Source organism: Pygocentrus nattereri, chromosome 7 (genome assembly GCF_015220715.1).
Source record: "Pygocentrus nattereri isolate fPygNat1 chromosome 7, fPygNat1.pri, whole genome shotgun sequence".
Taxonomy (NCBI): Eukaryota; Metazoa; Chordata; class Actinopteri; order Characiformes; family Serrasalmidae; genus Pygocentrus; species Pygocentrus nattereri.
In genome coordinates this window covers 21,926,412-21,941,605 of record NC_051217.1, presented here as the reverse complement: position 1 = coordinate 21,941,605, position 15,194 = coordinate 21,926,412, and the positions used below count along the sequence as shown (strand labels likewise).

At 39.9% G+C, this 15,194-nt stretch overlaps 1 protein-coding gene across 1 annotated transcript in view; it reads left to right on the top strand.

The window, feature by feature from the left end:
* The window catches only part of si (sucrase-isomaltase (alpha-glucosidase)), a 130,979-nt gene that overhangs the window by 57,981 nt on the left and 57,804 nt on the right, over positions 1-15,194 (top strand). Inside the window, exons 24-28 of the mRNA XM_017704123.2 lie at positions 160-333; positions 7,130-7,279; positions 8,411-8,614; positions 10,046-10,200; positions 11,031-11,199. Of these exons, the coding sequence (XP_017559612.1) occupies positions 160-333; positions 7,130-7,279; positions 8,411-8,614; positions 10,046-10,200; positions 11,031-11,199 (852 nt within the window). The remainder of the gene's footprint in view (positions 1-159; positions 334-7,129; positions 7,280-8,410; positions 8,615-10,045; positions 10,201-11,030; positions 11,200-15,194) is intronic.

Genomic DNA, 15,194 nt, shown 5'->3' with positions numbered 1-15,194 from the left:
AGGGTCCTTTGAGTGTTCATGGTTCTATAGAACCATTTTCTTTACTAAAGAACCCTAAAGAACCATCTTTTTGAAGTGTGTAGTTGTAACTTAACCTAGTTAAGGTACCAGTAAATCCACAGGTTTAGGGGTTTAATGCAAAGTGTGTGTGTTTTTCAGGGAGTGCTGACCATGCAGGTCCAACACAACGGCTATGTTGACCCTAACAACCTGGTGTTTGAGAACATCACTGTCCTGGGGCTGAGCAGCCCCCCCACAGCCGTTTCCATCACTGAGGGTAGCTCGGTCGTGGCAGTTCCTGAGTTTAACATTCAGTACGACTCTCTGAAGAAGGTGAGTGTGTTTTACTGTTACTGTCACTTCTACTGTAATCTGGTACAATGAGATTTACTGTACCTGTCGCTGATATGCAAACATTGTCATGCAACAGTGTCACTGGAGTTGACTGTTGGCTCTTGCCTGTGGACTGTATTTGTACTCACTTGTAAATCAGGTTCATAAATAGCTGTAAAAATACATAACTGTACCGTAATTCACTGAAATTACATTTTCTAAGCAGTACTGACTCTACACACCCCTCCTCGACTCCAGGACTTTTTATTTTATTGTTCTGCTTTAAAACATTAGGAAATGAGCTTGTACAAATACATACATTTCACCTGGAAAAACCGATTTAAGGTGCACAATTAGACCTTAAAACCACTGCTGTACCTTTGAGGGAACAAAGTTTGTACCTGAAAAATGTACCTGCACAGTGTAGGATATATAATCTGGTGCATTAAAGCTTTTGCTCTGTTAAACTATCAGTCAAATAAGGAGCTCCTGAGTGGCACAGCTGTATAAACATAGGCCCTTTCATAAGCAGAAAACAAGATCAAATACCAGATACACCTCAAACATCTGCAGTCGGGACCCCAAGATTGGCCTTGCACTCTCTGGATGGGTAGGATGCCCCCCATCCCTCAGCGTGATGCAAGTCAATGCAGAGGTCGTTTGGCTGATGTAATGAACAGACAGTTGTCATATTTAGGATTGGGTGGGTAGGATGCCCCCCCATCTCCCCCAGTCTTTCAGCACGATGCCAGGCAACGCAGGCATCTGTTGGCTGGCGTAAGTTCTAGGCACCTCAGAAAATCAGCATTTAAACGACAGTGTGTTCGTTAAACCATTTCCAGACCTCTCCTTAAGGAAGCTCATTAATATCAGTAGTTACAATCCAATATTATAGCTCACTTGGCTAATCAGTAGTTCATTATGTTAAATCAGGAGTGCTGGTGATGGAAGGTAAATGTGTGCAGTGTCTGGAGGCATCCAGCAGAAATCAGGAACTTTTTCAAATTAACTTACAAGTTATACTTTTTTCAAACAATGATATTCCTGTTACTCTTATAGTGTATTTATATTGTTTTTTGCAATTATTCTATGATATCTCTGGGGCAGTCGTGGGCTGGAGGTTAGGGATCCAGCCTCATGACCGGAAGGTCGCCGGTTCGATCCGACAGCAGAGCCGACAGCACATGACTGAGGTGTCCTTGAGCAAGACGCCTAACCCCCAACTGCTCCCTGGGCACTGTGGATAGGGCTGCCCACTGCTCCGGGCAAGTGTGCTCACTGCCCCCTTGTGTGTGTGTTCACTAGTGTGCATGTATGTATTTCTTTGCACGGATCAGTTAAATGGGGAGGTCTAATTCTTCTGTGTGCAAAACACAGTTGGCTATTGGTTCTGAATTCTGTCCTGTGTGGCTGGTGTACAGTTAGAGACTGTAGTCCATCTGTATTCTCTAGCCTAGTGGTCACCAACCCTGGTCCTGGACATCTACCTTACTGCATAGTCTAGTTCTAACCATAGTCTGACACACCTGCTCCAGCTGAGGAGCTTCTTCAGAAGTCATTGATTACCTGGCTCAGATGTATTAGTGTTAGGTAAAGGGTGGGGGCCTCTCCAGAAGTAGGGTTGATGACCACTGCTTTTGCCCATCAGTGGTCAGTTTCTCACCACTGTTGCCTGAATATTTTTGAGTGGCAAACTACCAATGGGGGTTAGAACTCTACCAGCACCACACATACTACCATGTCAGTGTCCCTGCCATGCTGAAAGAGGACCACCAGCCAAATAATGCCTGGACAACAGCGGTAATCACTTCTCCAACACTAGCTGTGATATAGTCTGTAACCTTATACTTATATAGTGGAGCTAAAAGGTAGGAGTTTCTAATAAAGAAGATAGCTGGTAGTTGTAGTGCACTGTGTAGTCAAGAACCCAGTAAACTTTGCAGCAGCACAAAGAAAGGAGGAGACTTTATTATAATGCCACTCAATAGCCTGTAGATTGAGGAGAAACACGTTTTAAATGAAGGCCTATAGAAACACAATGGCAAAAGGTGGATGACCCTGACCTTGAGACATGCAGCTGGGCTCACTGTCCCTGTGAAAATGTAACACAGTCCGAGACAAAAGAGAGAAGGGGTACTGTCAAGATTCCTGCACACACACACACACACACACACACACACACACACACACACACACACACACACACACACACACACACACACACAAAACACACAAAGACAATGATAAAAGACACGTGCCAGTCTTCTCCCAGAGCTCAAGGTGCCCGTGCAACAATAGAATGTCTCAGTGGTTTGGACTCACTTGCCATATGTTTGTTTGTTTGTTTGTTTGCTTATTTATTTATTTGTGCTGTTATAATATACGTTGCTGTCTAAAACCATGTATCCCATATGTTTGTGCCAGGAAAAACACCATATGTCACAGAATAAATGCAAGTATATATAAATGCAGTAAATGAATTACAGGAATTTTATAAAGAATGTTAAAGAATCGCTTTAAAACAGTATAACTTGTGAGAGAAAACAAAGTCTCCAGACACCACATATGTTTTAATTCCATCAGTATTCCTGATTTAACATAATAAAGTATTGATTAGTCAAGTTATAACATTGGATTATAAATAAACTGCAAACATAGTATCTTGTCAAGTTAAGTGATCTTAATTCTAGTTGATATGTCTAATATTTCTCATTTTGTGATGGTTGTGCACCTATTATGAGATAATTTAGCTTGTTTCTAGACAACATTATCTGTTTGAAGTAAAATTATCTCACTATGCTGGCAGATAATTTATCTTGTTTCAAGCACGTTTATTAAAGCGAGCACAATTATCTGCCACTATATTGAGATAAAATTACTTAAAACATGTAAAATATATTTGTGAATAAGTTAAATAATATTAGAAATAGCTTAGAACAATCTAATCCAGGGAAATCTTTCATTTAGATATTTACGAAGATTAAAGGTGATTTTACTTGACAAGATACTATTTTTTGCAGTGGCTAATAATAAAGGGCTTCCTGGAAGAGAGGTTTGGAAGTGGTTTAACAAACACACTGACATCCCTGATGTCACTGCCCATTGTATTGATAATGTTTTGCTGGTGTTGGAAGAAAACCCCATATCTCCAAAATGGTAACTTTACAGGAGAAGGAAAAAAGCTTCTATACTTTTAATGTAAGTCAATGGAATCAGACTTTTTTCCCAAGTCATTTGGTGCCATTTCTTTTGGTCCATTCATCATGAAATTTGCGCACAATGTAAAGAGCAACAGGCATTTTCAAATTATACCAAAAACAGAAAAACGAAATACATACCCACAGCCAAAATAAACAGCTTTTTAGTAATAATGTTTTAGAAGTGCCTAAATCTTTTGTACAGTGCTGTTTGTAAAAACCTATACATTGTAGATTTGAGTACAATAAACAAGACTAATTTCAGTTGTGTTCAATATTTCAAGTAATGTGGGAAAAAGAAGTTATTAAATTATACCTGTAATCATCTGTCCAACCTATGAAGTTGTGCAGGACTTATTTTAGAAGTTATTTTATACATTTGTCAGCCACAGAGTCATTTTTATGTCATAGAAGCTGTTGATTCCAGACTCTCAAATGGTAGTTTATATACTCACACCTACACACCAGAAAACAATGATAAAGGATGCATGTCATCCTGATTCGCGCTCAAGGTCCCTGCGGAACAGCAGTATGTCGCTCTGTTTCTATGCCACATGTGCTACATTTGTGTTGTGTGCTCAGATTTACGACAGGGCTGCTGAAAGAGGCACGGAGGAGAGACTTAAACACACCAGTGTTTACCACATATGTCATCCGCCTCCTTTAACTACCTTGTCTGTGGTGTCCCTGCTATCTCCAGGGCAGAGGCCCGGGTGGTGTAAATCTCTCAGATTGCTCTTTGGCAGTGCTGTACCTGAATTGAGCCGTGTATGTGTTCTGGCAAAGGTTGTATTAACCCACGGGAGTTTAGGGCACTGCAGCCAAGGACTACAGCCAGCAGGGGGCACCTGTGAGCATTACTGCATATGAAATATTGACCCAAGCAAACTGAACATCTCGCTTGTGATCCATCCATCATGTTTCTGCTCATGTTTGTCTTCTTTAACTCATTAAAATCTGCCTCTGGATTAGTTGGTGTCCATGTTGGTCAGTAAAATGGACCAGCGGGTGGAACTGGAGCTTTGTGTGTGCCACTACTTTTCCTATCACTGTATACAAGAAGCTCCATGTTATTTTATGCTTATTATTTTTTTGTATCATTAGCATATCAGTAAAGGTGAGGGGTTAAAACTTTAGTGCCAGTGTGTCAAACTTGTCTATCCAATCCTATCTGGCCTGCAAAAGTATTTTATTTTTCTATTAATATTAGCCTGTTTTACAATGTGCTGTCCTACAGTCCCCAGCATGCACTGCAACATAATGTGTGCTGACTTTCCTACCCCAGCAGTCATCTACTGGACAGTGGTTACACCTTAATTCTACACACTTCTATGCAGTTCCACACCAGTCTTATCACCGAAATGCATCTCAGCTGCAGTTCAGCCAATATAAACACTTAACTTTAGCTTATCCTCTCAAAAACACAGCCCAAGTCTTAATGAACTTGCAGCAAAGAAAAGATGCCAGGAGTGTAGATCATGCAGACAGGTGCGTTTAAAAGACTGAGCTCCTGGGGACGTGTACATTTTGAATATTTCAATTTTCCATGTAATATTTCAAGGTTGACTACAAGTGCTTGTATTTTATTGCTGAGGTTTTTGCGTATTTTGAATAAACAATAGCCAGTTCAGGTTACAGCACAACATTAATTAAAAAAATCAAATAAAACCTTTTTTTCTTTCTCTGGCCAACATATTTGATAAGATTTTTTCAATATGGCCCTTTCAACTGGTTGAGCTTCACAGCCCTGCTTGGGTAAATGCTTATAGGAAAACAAGAAATATGTTTCCTTTTAAACTTGAAAATGTTAAAATTGTGAAAATTCCAGATCAGCTTTAAAGGAGAAGAATATATTAAATGGCAGAAAACAACTTTTTGGTTTGGCCTCAAAGGATGAAGATCCTTTAAAGTAGATTAATATGGAAATCTTTTCATGATTTCACATACACTATATTTCCAAAAGTATTCACTCACCCATCCAAATCATTGAATTCAGGTGTTCCAATCACTTCCGTGGCCACAGGTGTATAAAGCCAAGCCCCTAGGCCTGCAGACTGCTTCTACAAACATTAGTGAAAGAATGGGTCACTCTCAGGAGCTCAGTGAATTCCAGCGTGGTACCGTGATCAGACGCTACCTGTGCAACAAGTCCAGTCATGAAATTTCCTCACTACTAAATATTCCACAGTCAACTGTCAGTGGGATTATAACAAAGTGGAAGCGTTTGGGAACGACAGCAACTCAGCCACGAAGTGGTCGGCCAGGTAAAATGATAGAGTGGGGTCAGCAGTGATCAGTGTGCACAGGTCAACAAATTTCTGCAGAGTCAGTCACTACAGACCTCCAAACTTCATGTGACCTTCAGATCAGCTCAAGAACAGCATAGAGAGCTTCATGGAATGGGTTTCCATGGCCGAGCAGCTGCATCCAAGCCTCACATCACGAAGCTCAATGCAAAGTGTGGAATGCAGTGGAGTAAAGCGCCGCCACTGGATTCTAGAGAAATGGAGACATGTTCTCTGGAGTGACCAATCACGCATCTGGCAACTTCATGCTCCCAACTTTGTGGGAACAGTTTGGGGACGGCCCCTTCCTGTTCCAACATGACTGTGCACCAGTGCACAAAGCAGGTCCATAAAGACATGGATGGGCCTGTTTGGTGTGGAAGAACTTGACTGGCCTGCACAGAGTCCTGACCTCAACCCGATAGAACACCTTTGGGATGAATTAGAGCAGAGACTGTGAGCCAGGCCTTCTCGTCCAACATCAGTGTCTGACCTCACAAATGTGCTTCTGGAAGAACGGTCAAAAATTCCCATAAACACACTCCTAACCCTTGTGGAAAGCCTTCCCAGAAGAGTTGAAGCTGTTATAACTGCAACGGGTGGGCCAACATCACATTAAACCCTATGCATTAAGAATGGGATGTCACTCAAGTTCATATGCGTGTGAAGCCAGATGAGCCAATACTTTTTGGCAATATAGTGTACATGACTGGCTTAGCTAGAGCAAGCGCTGAAGTGCATCAGTGTATTGTTTCCGATTTACCTTCAAGTTTGACATTTTTCACTGGTGGAAAAGGTGAAAAGTTGTGTTAGGTCACATGTACATGTCTCCCACTGCCACTTTGTTTATATGTCCATAAATATTGCACAACCATTAACTTGTTTACGTGTTAGTCACTTGATTCATTCACTGAACACGCACAGCTGCATTGTCACCTGTATAATTTTTATGTGATTTTACTAACTTATTTTCGTACTGCACGTTATATTTTATGGTTATTTTTGTATATTTTATTAGATATATTTACTTCTACTGCTTATGCATCTGTATAACAACATGTGACTATATATTCACTCTTGCTTTCCTCTTCACTGAACTTTGTGCTGCTGTTACGGACGACTTTCCTTCTGGGATTAAGAAAGTGGTCTGTCTGTCTGTATCTATCTATCTCAAATACAGTATGACTTTGTTGGCTGTTCAAGTGCAACTTCTAAAATTGATTTCCCAGTTTCCATCACCACCACAGCTCAAGGCTCCAGAATTCCTAAACATGGACCTGACTGGGGTAAATCTGTGGGATTTCTCTCTCGTAGGTTCTGTACCTGCGAGGTTTGAGCATGGAGCTGGGCAAGAGCTACACGGTCAACTGGAGCTCGGTCATCTCTGACTTCGAGCGCATCGACTGCTACCCCGAGGACGGCAGTGATGAAGCCAAATGCTCATCCCGTGGCTGCATCTGGCAGGTGAGAGGCAAAGAGACTCACTCTAAAGTGTAGAATTACATAATTCCCTGAATAATTACACTCACCAGCCACTTTATTAGGCACAATGTTCAGTAGCTTATTAACACAAATAGCTAATCAGCCAATCACATTGCCGCAGCTCAATGCATTTAGGCATGTAGAGGTGGTCAAGACAACTTGCTGAAGTGCAGACCGAGCATCAGAATGGGGGAAGAAAGGGGATTTAAGTGACTTTGAACATGGTGTGGTTGTTGGTGCCAGACGGGCTGGTCTGAGTATTTCAGAAACTGCTGATCTACTGGGATTTTCACACACAACCATCTCTAGGGTTTACAGAGGATGGTCTGAAAAAGAGAAAATATCCAGTGAGCGGCAGTTGTGTGGACGAAAAGGCCTTGTTGATGTGAAAGGTCAGAGGAGAATGGACAGACTAGTTCGAGATGATAGAAAGGCAACAGTAACTCAAATAACCAACCAAAATCTCTGAGGAATGTTTCCAACACCTTGTTGAAAGTATGACATGAAGAATTAAGGCAGTTCTGAAGGCAAAAGGGGGTCCAACCTTTTACTACACAAGGTGTACCTAATAAAATGGCCGGTGAGCGTACATACATTGCAAAAAAAATATCTAGTGAAATGATCTTAAATCTAGTCAGTCTATCTAATATGACTTATTTTGAGATGGTGCTGCACTTATTATAAAATTATTTGCCTTATTTCTAGACTTTTTTACTTGTTTTAAGTGATTTTATTGATTAACATTACCTCACTATATTGGTTAATATTTTAGCTGGTTTCAAAGCTCATTTCTTAGAAATAGGTTAAATAATCTTAATTTACACCTACAGCAATCTCAGCAGGAGAAATATTAGATATATTGACTAGATTTAGGATAGTATTACTGGACGAGGTACTGGACTTTTTTTTTGCAGCCGTTTCATAATGGATTGTAGTTACTGTACAGAGACTTTTTTACGTTTGTTTTGATGTCAAAAAAAAAGACAAACTTTGTATAAATGAAAAGGTTGGTTATTATTTTCATGCAACAAGACTGAACACAACAATTGTCACAAGTGACGTGTGTGTGTGTGTATATGTGCCACTTACCTTTCTCTATTAATTTCTCTCCAGCCCACAAATCTCAACGGCATGCCCTGGTGCTACTTCCCCCAGGACTACGGTTACATCGCAGAGCCAGTGACAGAAACCCCAACTGGCTGGAACTTTAACATTGTACGCAACACTAAATATCCGGCACCACGCGCAGCATCCAGAGACATAGACACACTGCAAGTGGAGATCACTTACCTCAGCCCACACTCCCTGCGCTTTAAGGTACAGTAAACTGGCCCACTGCTAAAAAGTGATACCTTTTTACATCTAGTGAATATAGCTAATATTTATCAATATGAGATTGTTAGAAGAATTATTGGTAACACTTTCTATGGATTTCACCTTTGTAAGCATCTATAAACATGGCTGTAAATATTTATAAAAAGGCATTAGCCATTGTTAACATAATGCATTATAAGCACTGTTTATAACAAATCATAAGTTGTATTTGTGAGTTCTAAGTAAAGTGAAGTGTACTGTACTAAAGCCCCCTCCAGTGTTAAGAGTGAGGCTTCAAGTTGAAGTATTTACTGAAGGATTTACTGAAACACCAAAACATCCACAATAAACCTCATTACAGGCTTCAAATGTCAGAGTTTAAACTAGTGCAACATCAGTGTTTTACCCAATGTGGGAAAGTCAATGTTCACCACTGTTAATGTGCACCACCGTTAGCCTGGCACTAACTCAACGCTGCATATCTAATAGAATGCTAGCAGAAATCAGCATTACTGTACTGTAGTGTAGTGATACAGAGTGAAGGGTTCTAGCACTTGACGTTAGAACCAGTGAGGGAACAATTTACAGTGACAGCACTCGACTATCTCACCTCTCCCTCTCCAGCCCTTCACTCCACAGTGACTTCACGCTCAGTGTGATATCAAAGGGGGTTCAGGGGAGGGGCTGACTTCTTTGGCACTGACAGTGTAACATGTTATTAACACTATGCATTATATTAACAATTCAAAATATATAATAAACATATTTTATACATTTTATAACCATGTTCATAATGTTGTATGAATGCATTATAACATGTTATTAATGTGTTAATAATATAGCTGCTTACAAATGTGACATTCACACAAAGTGTTATAGAATTATTGTACTTTTAATAATGAAGACAATGTTGCTTGTTGCAAGAGATAATACTTGAAATAAGCCAAATTATTTCAAGCAAAACAAGCAGAATTTCTCTGGATGAAATTATTAAAAGAAGTAAAATGTCTAGAAATAGAGTGAATAATAATATATTCTCACAGAGAGCTTATGATTAGAAATACCAGATATATTGGCTAGATTTATGCTGTTTTCAGTTCTTAAGCTATTTGTTAAGATATATGGGCAGAAGTGGGCAGTGGGGCTTTTGGAACAAAGTGGTCTGTGTGTAAAAAAACAAAGATTAAATGTTAAAATAGGCATTTTTCAGATCAGATTGACATTATTATCAACAATAAAATAATAATAATAATAATAAGAAGAAGAAGAAGAAGAAGAAGAAGGAGAAAAGAAGAAAATCTTTAATTAATAAAATGAAAACATTTCTGCTATCACTTTTTTTATCTTCCCAAGACAGCTTGTTTAATATTTGAGTTCTGATTTAACAGTGTAGTTTTGACTTTCAGTAAAGATCATGTTGTTTGATTCCTCCAGATCTATGACCCGGCCAATAAACGTTACGAGGTGCCTGTGCCCCTCACATTACCGTCCGACCCCAGTGTCCCAGAGAGCAGGAGGATGTACCGGGTACAGGTCACTCAGCAGCCGTTTGGCATCCAAGTGATCAGAAACAGCACCGGGACTGTAATGTCAGTGACCAGCTATCCAGCTGTTTTCTTTTTTTTAATTATAATTTTATTACTTTATACATGCACACACACACACACTCATACACACACACACACGCACACACACACACACACACATACTATTGCGCACACATATATACACATACACACTATTACACACACATGCACACACACACACACACACACACACACAATATTACGTACGCACACACACACACACACACACGCATACGTGCACATACACAGACACAAACACGCACACACACACGCACACACACACACACTATTATGCACACATACACACACACACACACACTATTACGCACACGCACACACATATATGTATATGGGGGAGCGAGGAGGCGGACGCATGCGCTGAGATAAGCAACTTTTATTAAGGGCAAATCCAGGGTCATGGTCAAAACGGTCCAGGGTCAGATGGCCAATACGGAGAGCAGGAGGGACAGACATGACAAAATGAGCACAGAACTCCAAACAGACCAGAAATAAACAAAACTTTTCAAACAATACACACACTTCAAACAGTATATCCAATAAACATCAAAGACCAACAAGAAACTTAGGAAAATACAGGGCTTAAATACAAACAGGGATGCAGGTTGTAACAATCAGGGGAGGAGTCAGACAACAAGGGGGTTGGACTGAACCAAAACAAACGCACATGGAAGAGGTTGCAGAGACATCATTCTGCTCTCCGTAAGCAAAATTCTTTGCAGTGAGATTCAGATTAAGGTCAGGTTAGTGTGTTTGTGTTTGTGCTTGAATGTTTTCAGTTTCATCCTCATTTCATTGCCCATCTCTTGCTGTAGATGGGACTCGTCACTTCCTGGCTTCACCTTCTCAGACATGTTCATTCAGGTGTCCACGCGCCTCCCCTCGCAGTACATCTACGGCTTCGGAGAGACGGAGCACGCCAGCTTCAGACATGACCTCAACTGGCACACATGGGGGATGTTCAGCAAAGACCAGCCTCCTGGGGTGAGTGTCGGACATGTACTGGGTCACAGGCATACACTCACAGCCTGAGCAGTAGAGCGGCCTCTGTCTGTTTCAGCCTCGTCAGACTGGTGGTGTGTGGCTGCGTCGTTTTTCTGCTTCTCACATCTTTAAGTGGTGCAGAGAGGTGCAGTTTTATCTGTTAAACTAGAGATGTCATAACTAACAAGCTCCAGTTTGTAGAACATTAAAAAAGGAGTTAATCAAACTACACAAGCTGTTCTGTTGCTTGCAACGTTTCTCGTCCTGTAGGTTTGTATATTGGTCGGTTTTCATTCCCCTTTAACATGAATATACATGTTAGTGTATCTGTGGACCATCATTTGTTATTCTAGAGTAGAGAAGCATTTATTGAGCTTGTTTATGGTCTAATATATCCTGTTCTGCTGTGTAGGAGCATTTTCTTAGGTCATGTATAGATTAGCGTCTCATCTTCTAGTGTTCAGAAATGGGCTAATATCTTCTATTTAGCATATAGAAAGATTTATTAAGGCTGTTTATGGACAAATATCTCCTATGAAGTGTATAGAAGCATTTATGTAGGTTGTTTATTGACTGATATCTCATATATAGTGTAAAGGAAGAATTATTGAAGTTGTGTATGGATCAGTATCTCTTAAATATTGTATAGAAGCATTTATTTAAACAGTTCATTGATTAATATCTCCTATACTGATGTGTAGGAGTATTTATTGCAGTTATTCATGGACTAACACCTCCTCTTCTACCATACTGTAGCATGTTTACAGAGCTTTCATTATGGGCTAATATCTCCTTTTTAGTATATGGAATTTATTAAGGTTGTTTATGGACACATAGCTCCTATATAGTGTATACAGTGTATAGAAGCAATTATTGAGGTTTATGGACAAACATCTCCTATATAGTGTGCAGGAGCAATTTTTGAGGTTATATATGGACATGTATGTCCTGTATAGTCTATAGGGGTGTTTGTAAAGGTTGTTGGTTATGGACTAATGTCTCCTATTCTGGTGAACAGAAGCATTTACAGAGTTTATTTGTAGACAAATGTCTAATATTATTGAATCCGAGTGTTTACTGAGGTGAGGCTGTTATTTCTTGTTCTAGTGTATTGAGTTCTGTATCTCCTTAACTGAGCTTATTCTGTAGTATGTTGATGCACTACCAATATTTCTGTCCCCTAATGCTACTATTTGATGGTGCGTTCATCTCTACCTGCACCTCATGACCTTATATGTTACATCCCCCCAATGACATGTGTCAGTGCTATAGCAGTGCTATAACCCGTGTTATAACAGTTCTGTAACAGCTGGTCAGGACATCATCTACATCATCAAGAAAATAAGACTCAAATATCTGGTACAGTTCATGATTCAGATTGAAAGAGTCACTCCCCAGAAAAAAAGGAGTGGGTTGACAAACCCGATGCTCGTGGTACCACCTGAGCAGAATTTGGTAACGGAACAGAAAGCTTGACACTTTTTGATCTCTATGGGGAAATTTTTCTAACAAGGCAGATGGAAGAAACCACATGCGGCTTTCGCATGAGAGGCTAAACCTGGCCTTCTGGTTTAAATTTGTAGTAAAATCACTCTCAGTCTAGTTTACAGTCCTTTGCAAGATCAGACAAAATATTGGGAATTCTCCATTGATCTCCTGCTGTCTGGTTTCGCAGTGATTAGTTCTGCTGATTTCAGTCCTATTTCAGCAGAAGAACAACACAGCAATTAATAATTACACTCAGCCTGGATGATAATGTAAATTTAGACAAATGATTATTGTGACGTTCTGTTTGTTTAGCCCAGGGGTCCCTATCCAAAAGTTTAAGAAGAGCCATTTTGGGCTTTCAAAAGTCAAATCCACCTTGAGATCCACTTCTTTTTACCCCTACCCCTTGTTTTCGAGGGTCACCCTAACCCCTTTGAACTGAGTTACAAGGGGTAGTGGTTGAAATCTTGCCCTACATAATGGGACAACCTTAAAAAAAGAAACAAAACAAAACAACATCACTTCATTAACAGCTACTAGCGCTGCAGTGACAGCACAGGAGGGGAAAGTTCAGCTCCTCATTGCTGGGCTTTAGTTACATTTAGGGATCAGATATTCAAGTCAGATATTCACCAGATTCTTGTTCCCGTTCCACCTTAAATGGTGCAGCATTTACATTCCAGCGCTTCAGACTTCTGAACTGCTGGACTATTTAAGGTGGAACGCGAAGTTAGCTAGCTAGCTACCGAGACATTAGCATGATATTAGTGATTTGTTTATGCTTGTTATGAAGAAAACAACAAAAATACACTAAAACAACGCTAAACTAAGATAACCCGATATTTATTTCTGTTTTTTAAATGGAGAAAATACTTATATTTGTTTGTGTCTTTGGTCGCTCGGACAGCCATCTAGCCATTTTTTTTGTTTTTTGTTTTTTTTCTGATAACACTCCATCTGAAAGACCTCTGTTTGCAGGGTCATGTAACCCAAACACTTCGCCCTACCCCTCAATCTCAACAAAAATTGGGACACACTAACCCTAGACGTGAACGTGCAAAACAGAGGGTTGAGGGTAAAGTGGTAGGGGCGTGGGGTGAAATGGGATTGAGCCTATATGTCTCAGTATGTGCTAATGTCCTAATGCAGACTGAAAATTGCATACAAAAATGCAGACTTACTCTGCTTTCAGCTTTAGCTCAGCTACAGACACTTTTCTCGCATCTCCAGCAGGAAACTTTTCCTCAAAAATATTGTCTCTCATATTTGATTTTTATAAGGCTGAAGTCGCTTCTCATTCTCCAGATTCTTATTCGAATTCTCCTATTTTACCTTAAATGGTGTAGAAATGCCAGAATGTAACTCCTGCATCATTTAAGGTGGAATGGGAAAATTCAAAGCTGGCGAGTAACAAACTGACTTCACTTTCACGACTTTTTAGTGTTTGACAGTTTCTCGTTGCAGATTAAACAGATCAGGAAACCAGCTGGAGTGATTATAAACACTAATAAATCCATTCATCTCCAAATTATCGATGTTTGTCTTAAATCTCTCTCTTCACTGCTTCATTAGCTAGGCTGAGACTGTTGTCTGTGTTGCTGTGGTGACCAGTAGTCAGCTGATCTTCAGGGTTAAAGGGTGAAAGCAAACTTTTGAAACAACGCAGTCAGTAAAATAACACATTCAGAGTTGCAGTCATTTTTTTTTTAAGTTTTTAAAATAAAAGTTTTTGTTTTGGAAACAAAATTCAAACAATTCATTGACATCACTGCTAATATTTGTCTTAAACATTCTAAATGTTATATACATTCTTTAATGTTATATAAATTCTTTAAATCAGAATGTTTTTAATAGGACACATCGTCATATTGGCATCAGACAGATTGGATTTACAGGTAAAAATAATATCTGGTGGCCTATTTATTGCACTCTGGAAGAGAAGCACTTCTTACTTAGTGCTTCTGCACTAAAATATCTGCATCTCATTCATTTTACTGCTTTATCAAATCAGTGTTGCATTTCTCTGTAATGCAAATCCTGGTAGATCCAGGCAATCCCAGATTCTACTCTTTATATAGGTTGTGTTTATGGGTAGATTTATCCATGAAAAATTCAGCCTACCTTTATCATACTGGTACATCCTTATTGACTCAGTAGTTCCCTGTATAGTAAGGTAAATGTATGCTTCCTGAACCACATGTGTGCAGCTTTATTAGGCTGTAATTTGAGGTCATGGTGTCTGTAGTGCAGTGTGCGTGAGCCACAGTGAGACCGAGCTGCTCAGACTGAGCTGAGAAAGTTATTTATCTCCACACTGACTCAGCTGCTCTCACGGTTAAATCTGCGTCAATATCAAGTGTCTCACCGCCTAATTGCTTCAGACGTGGACACACAGCATCCCTGAAGTGGGCCTGACTCATGAACAGGCTAATTGCTGCAGTTACTTTCCTGATTAAAGCTGGTATGTTATTACCTGATCGTCTAGGGACACTGAGGAACATGATGTG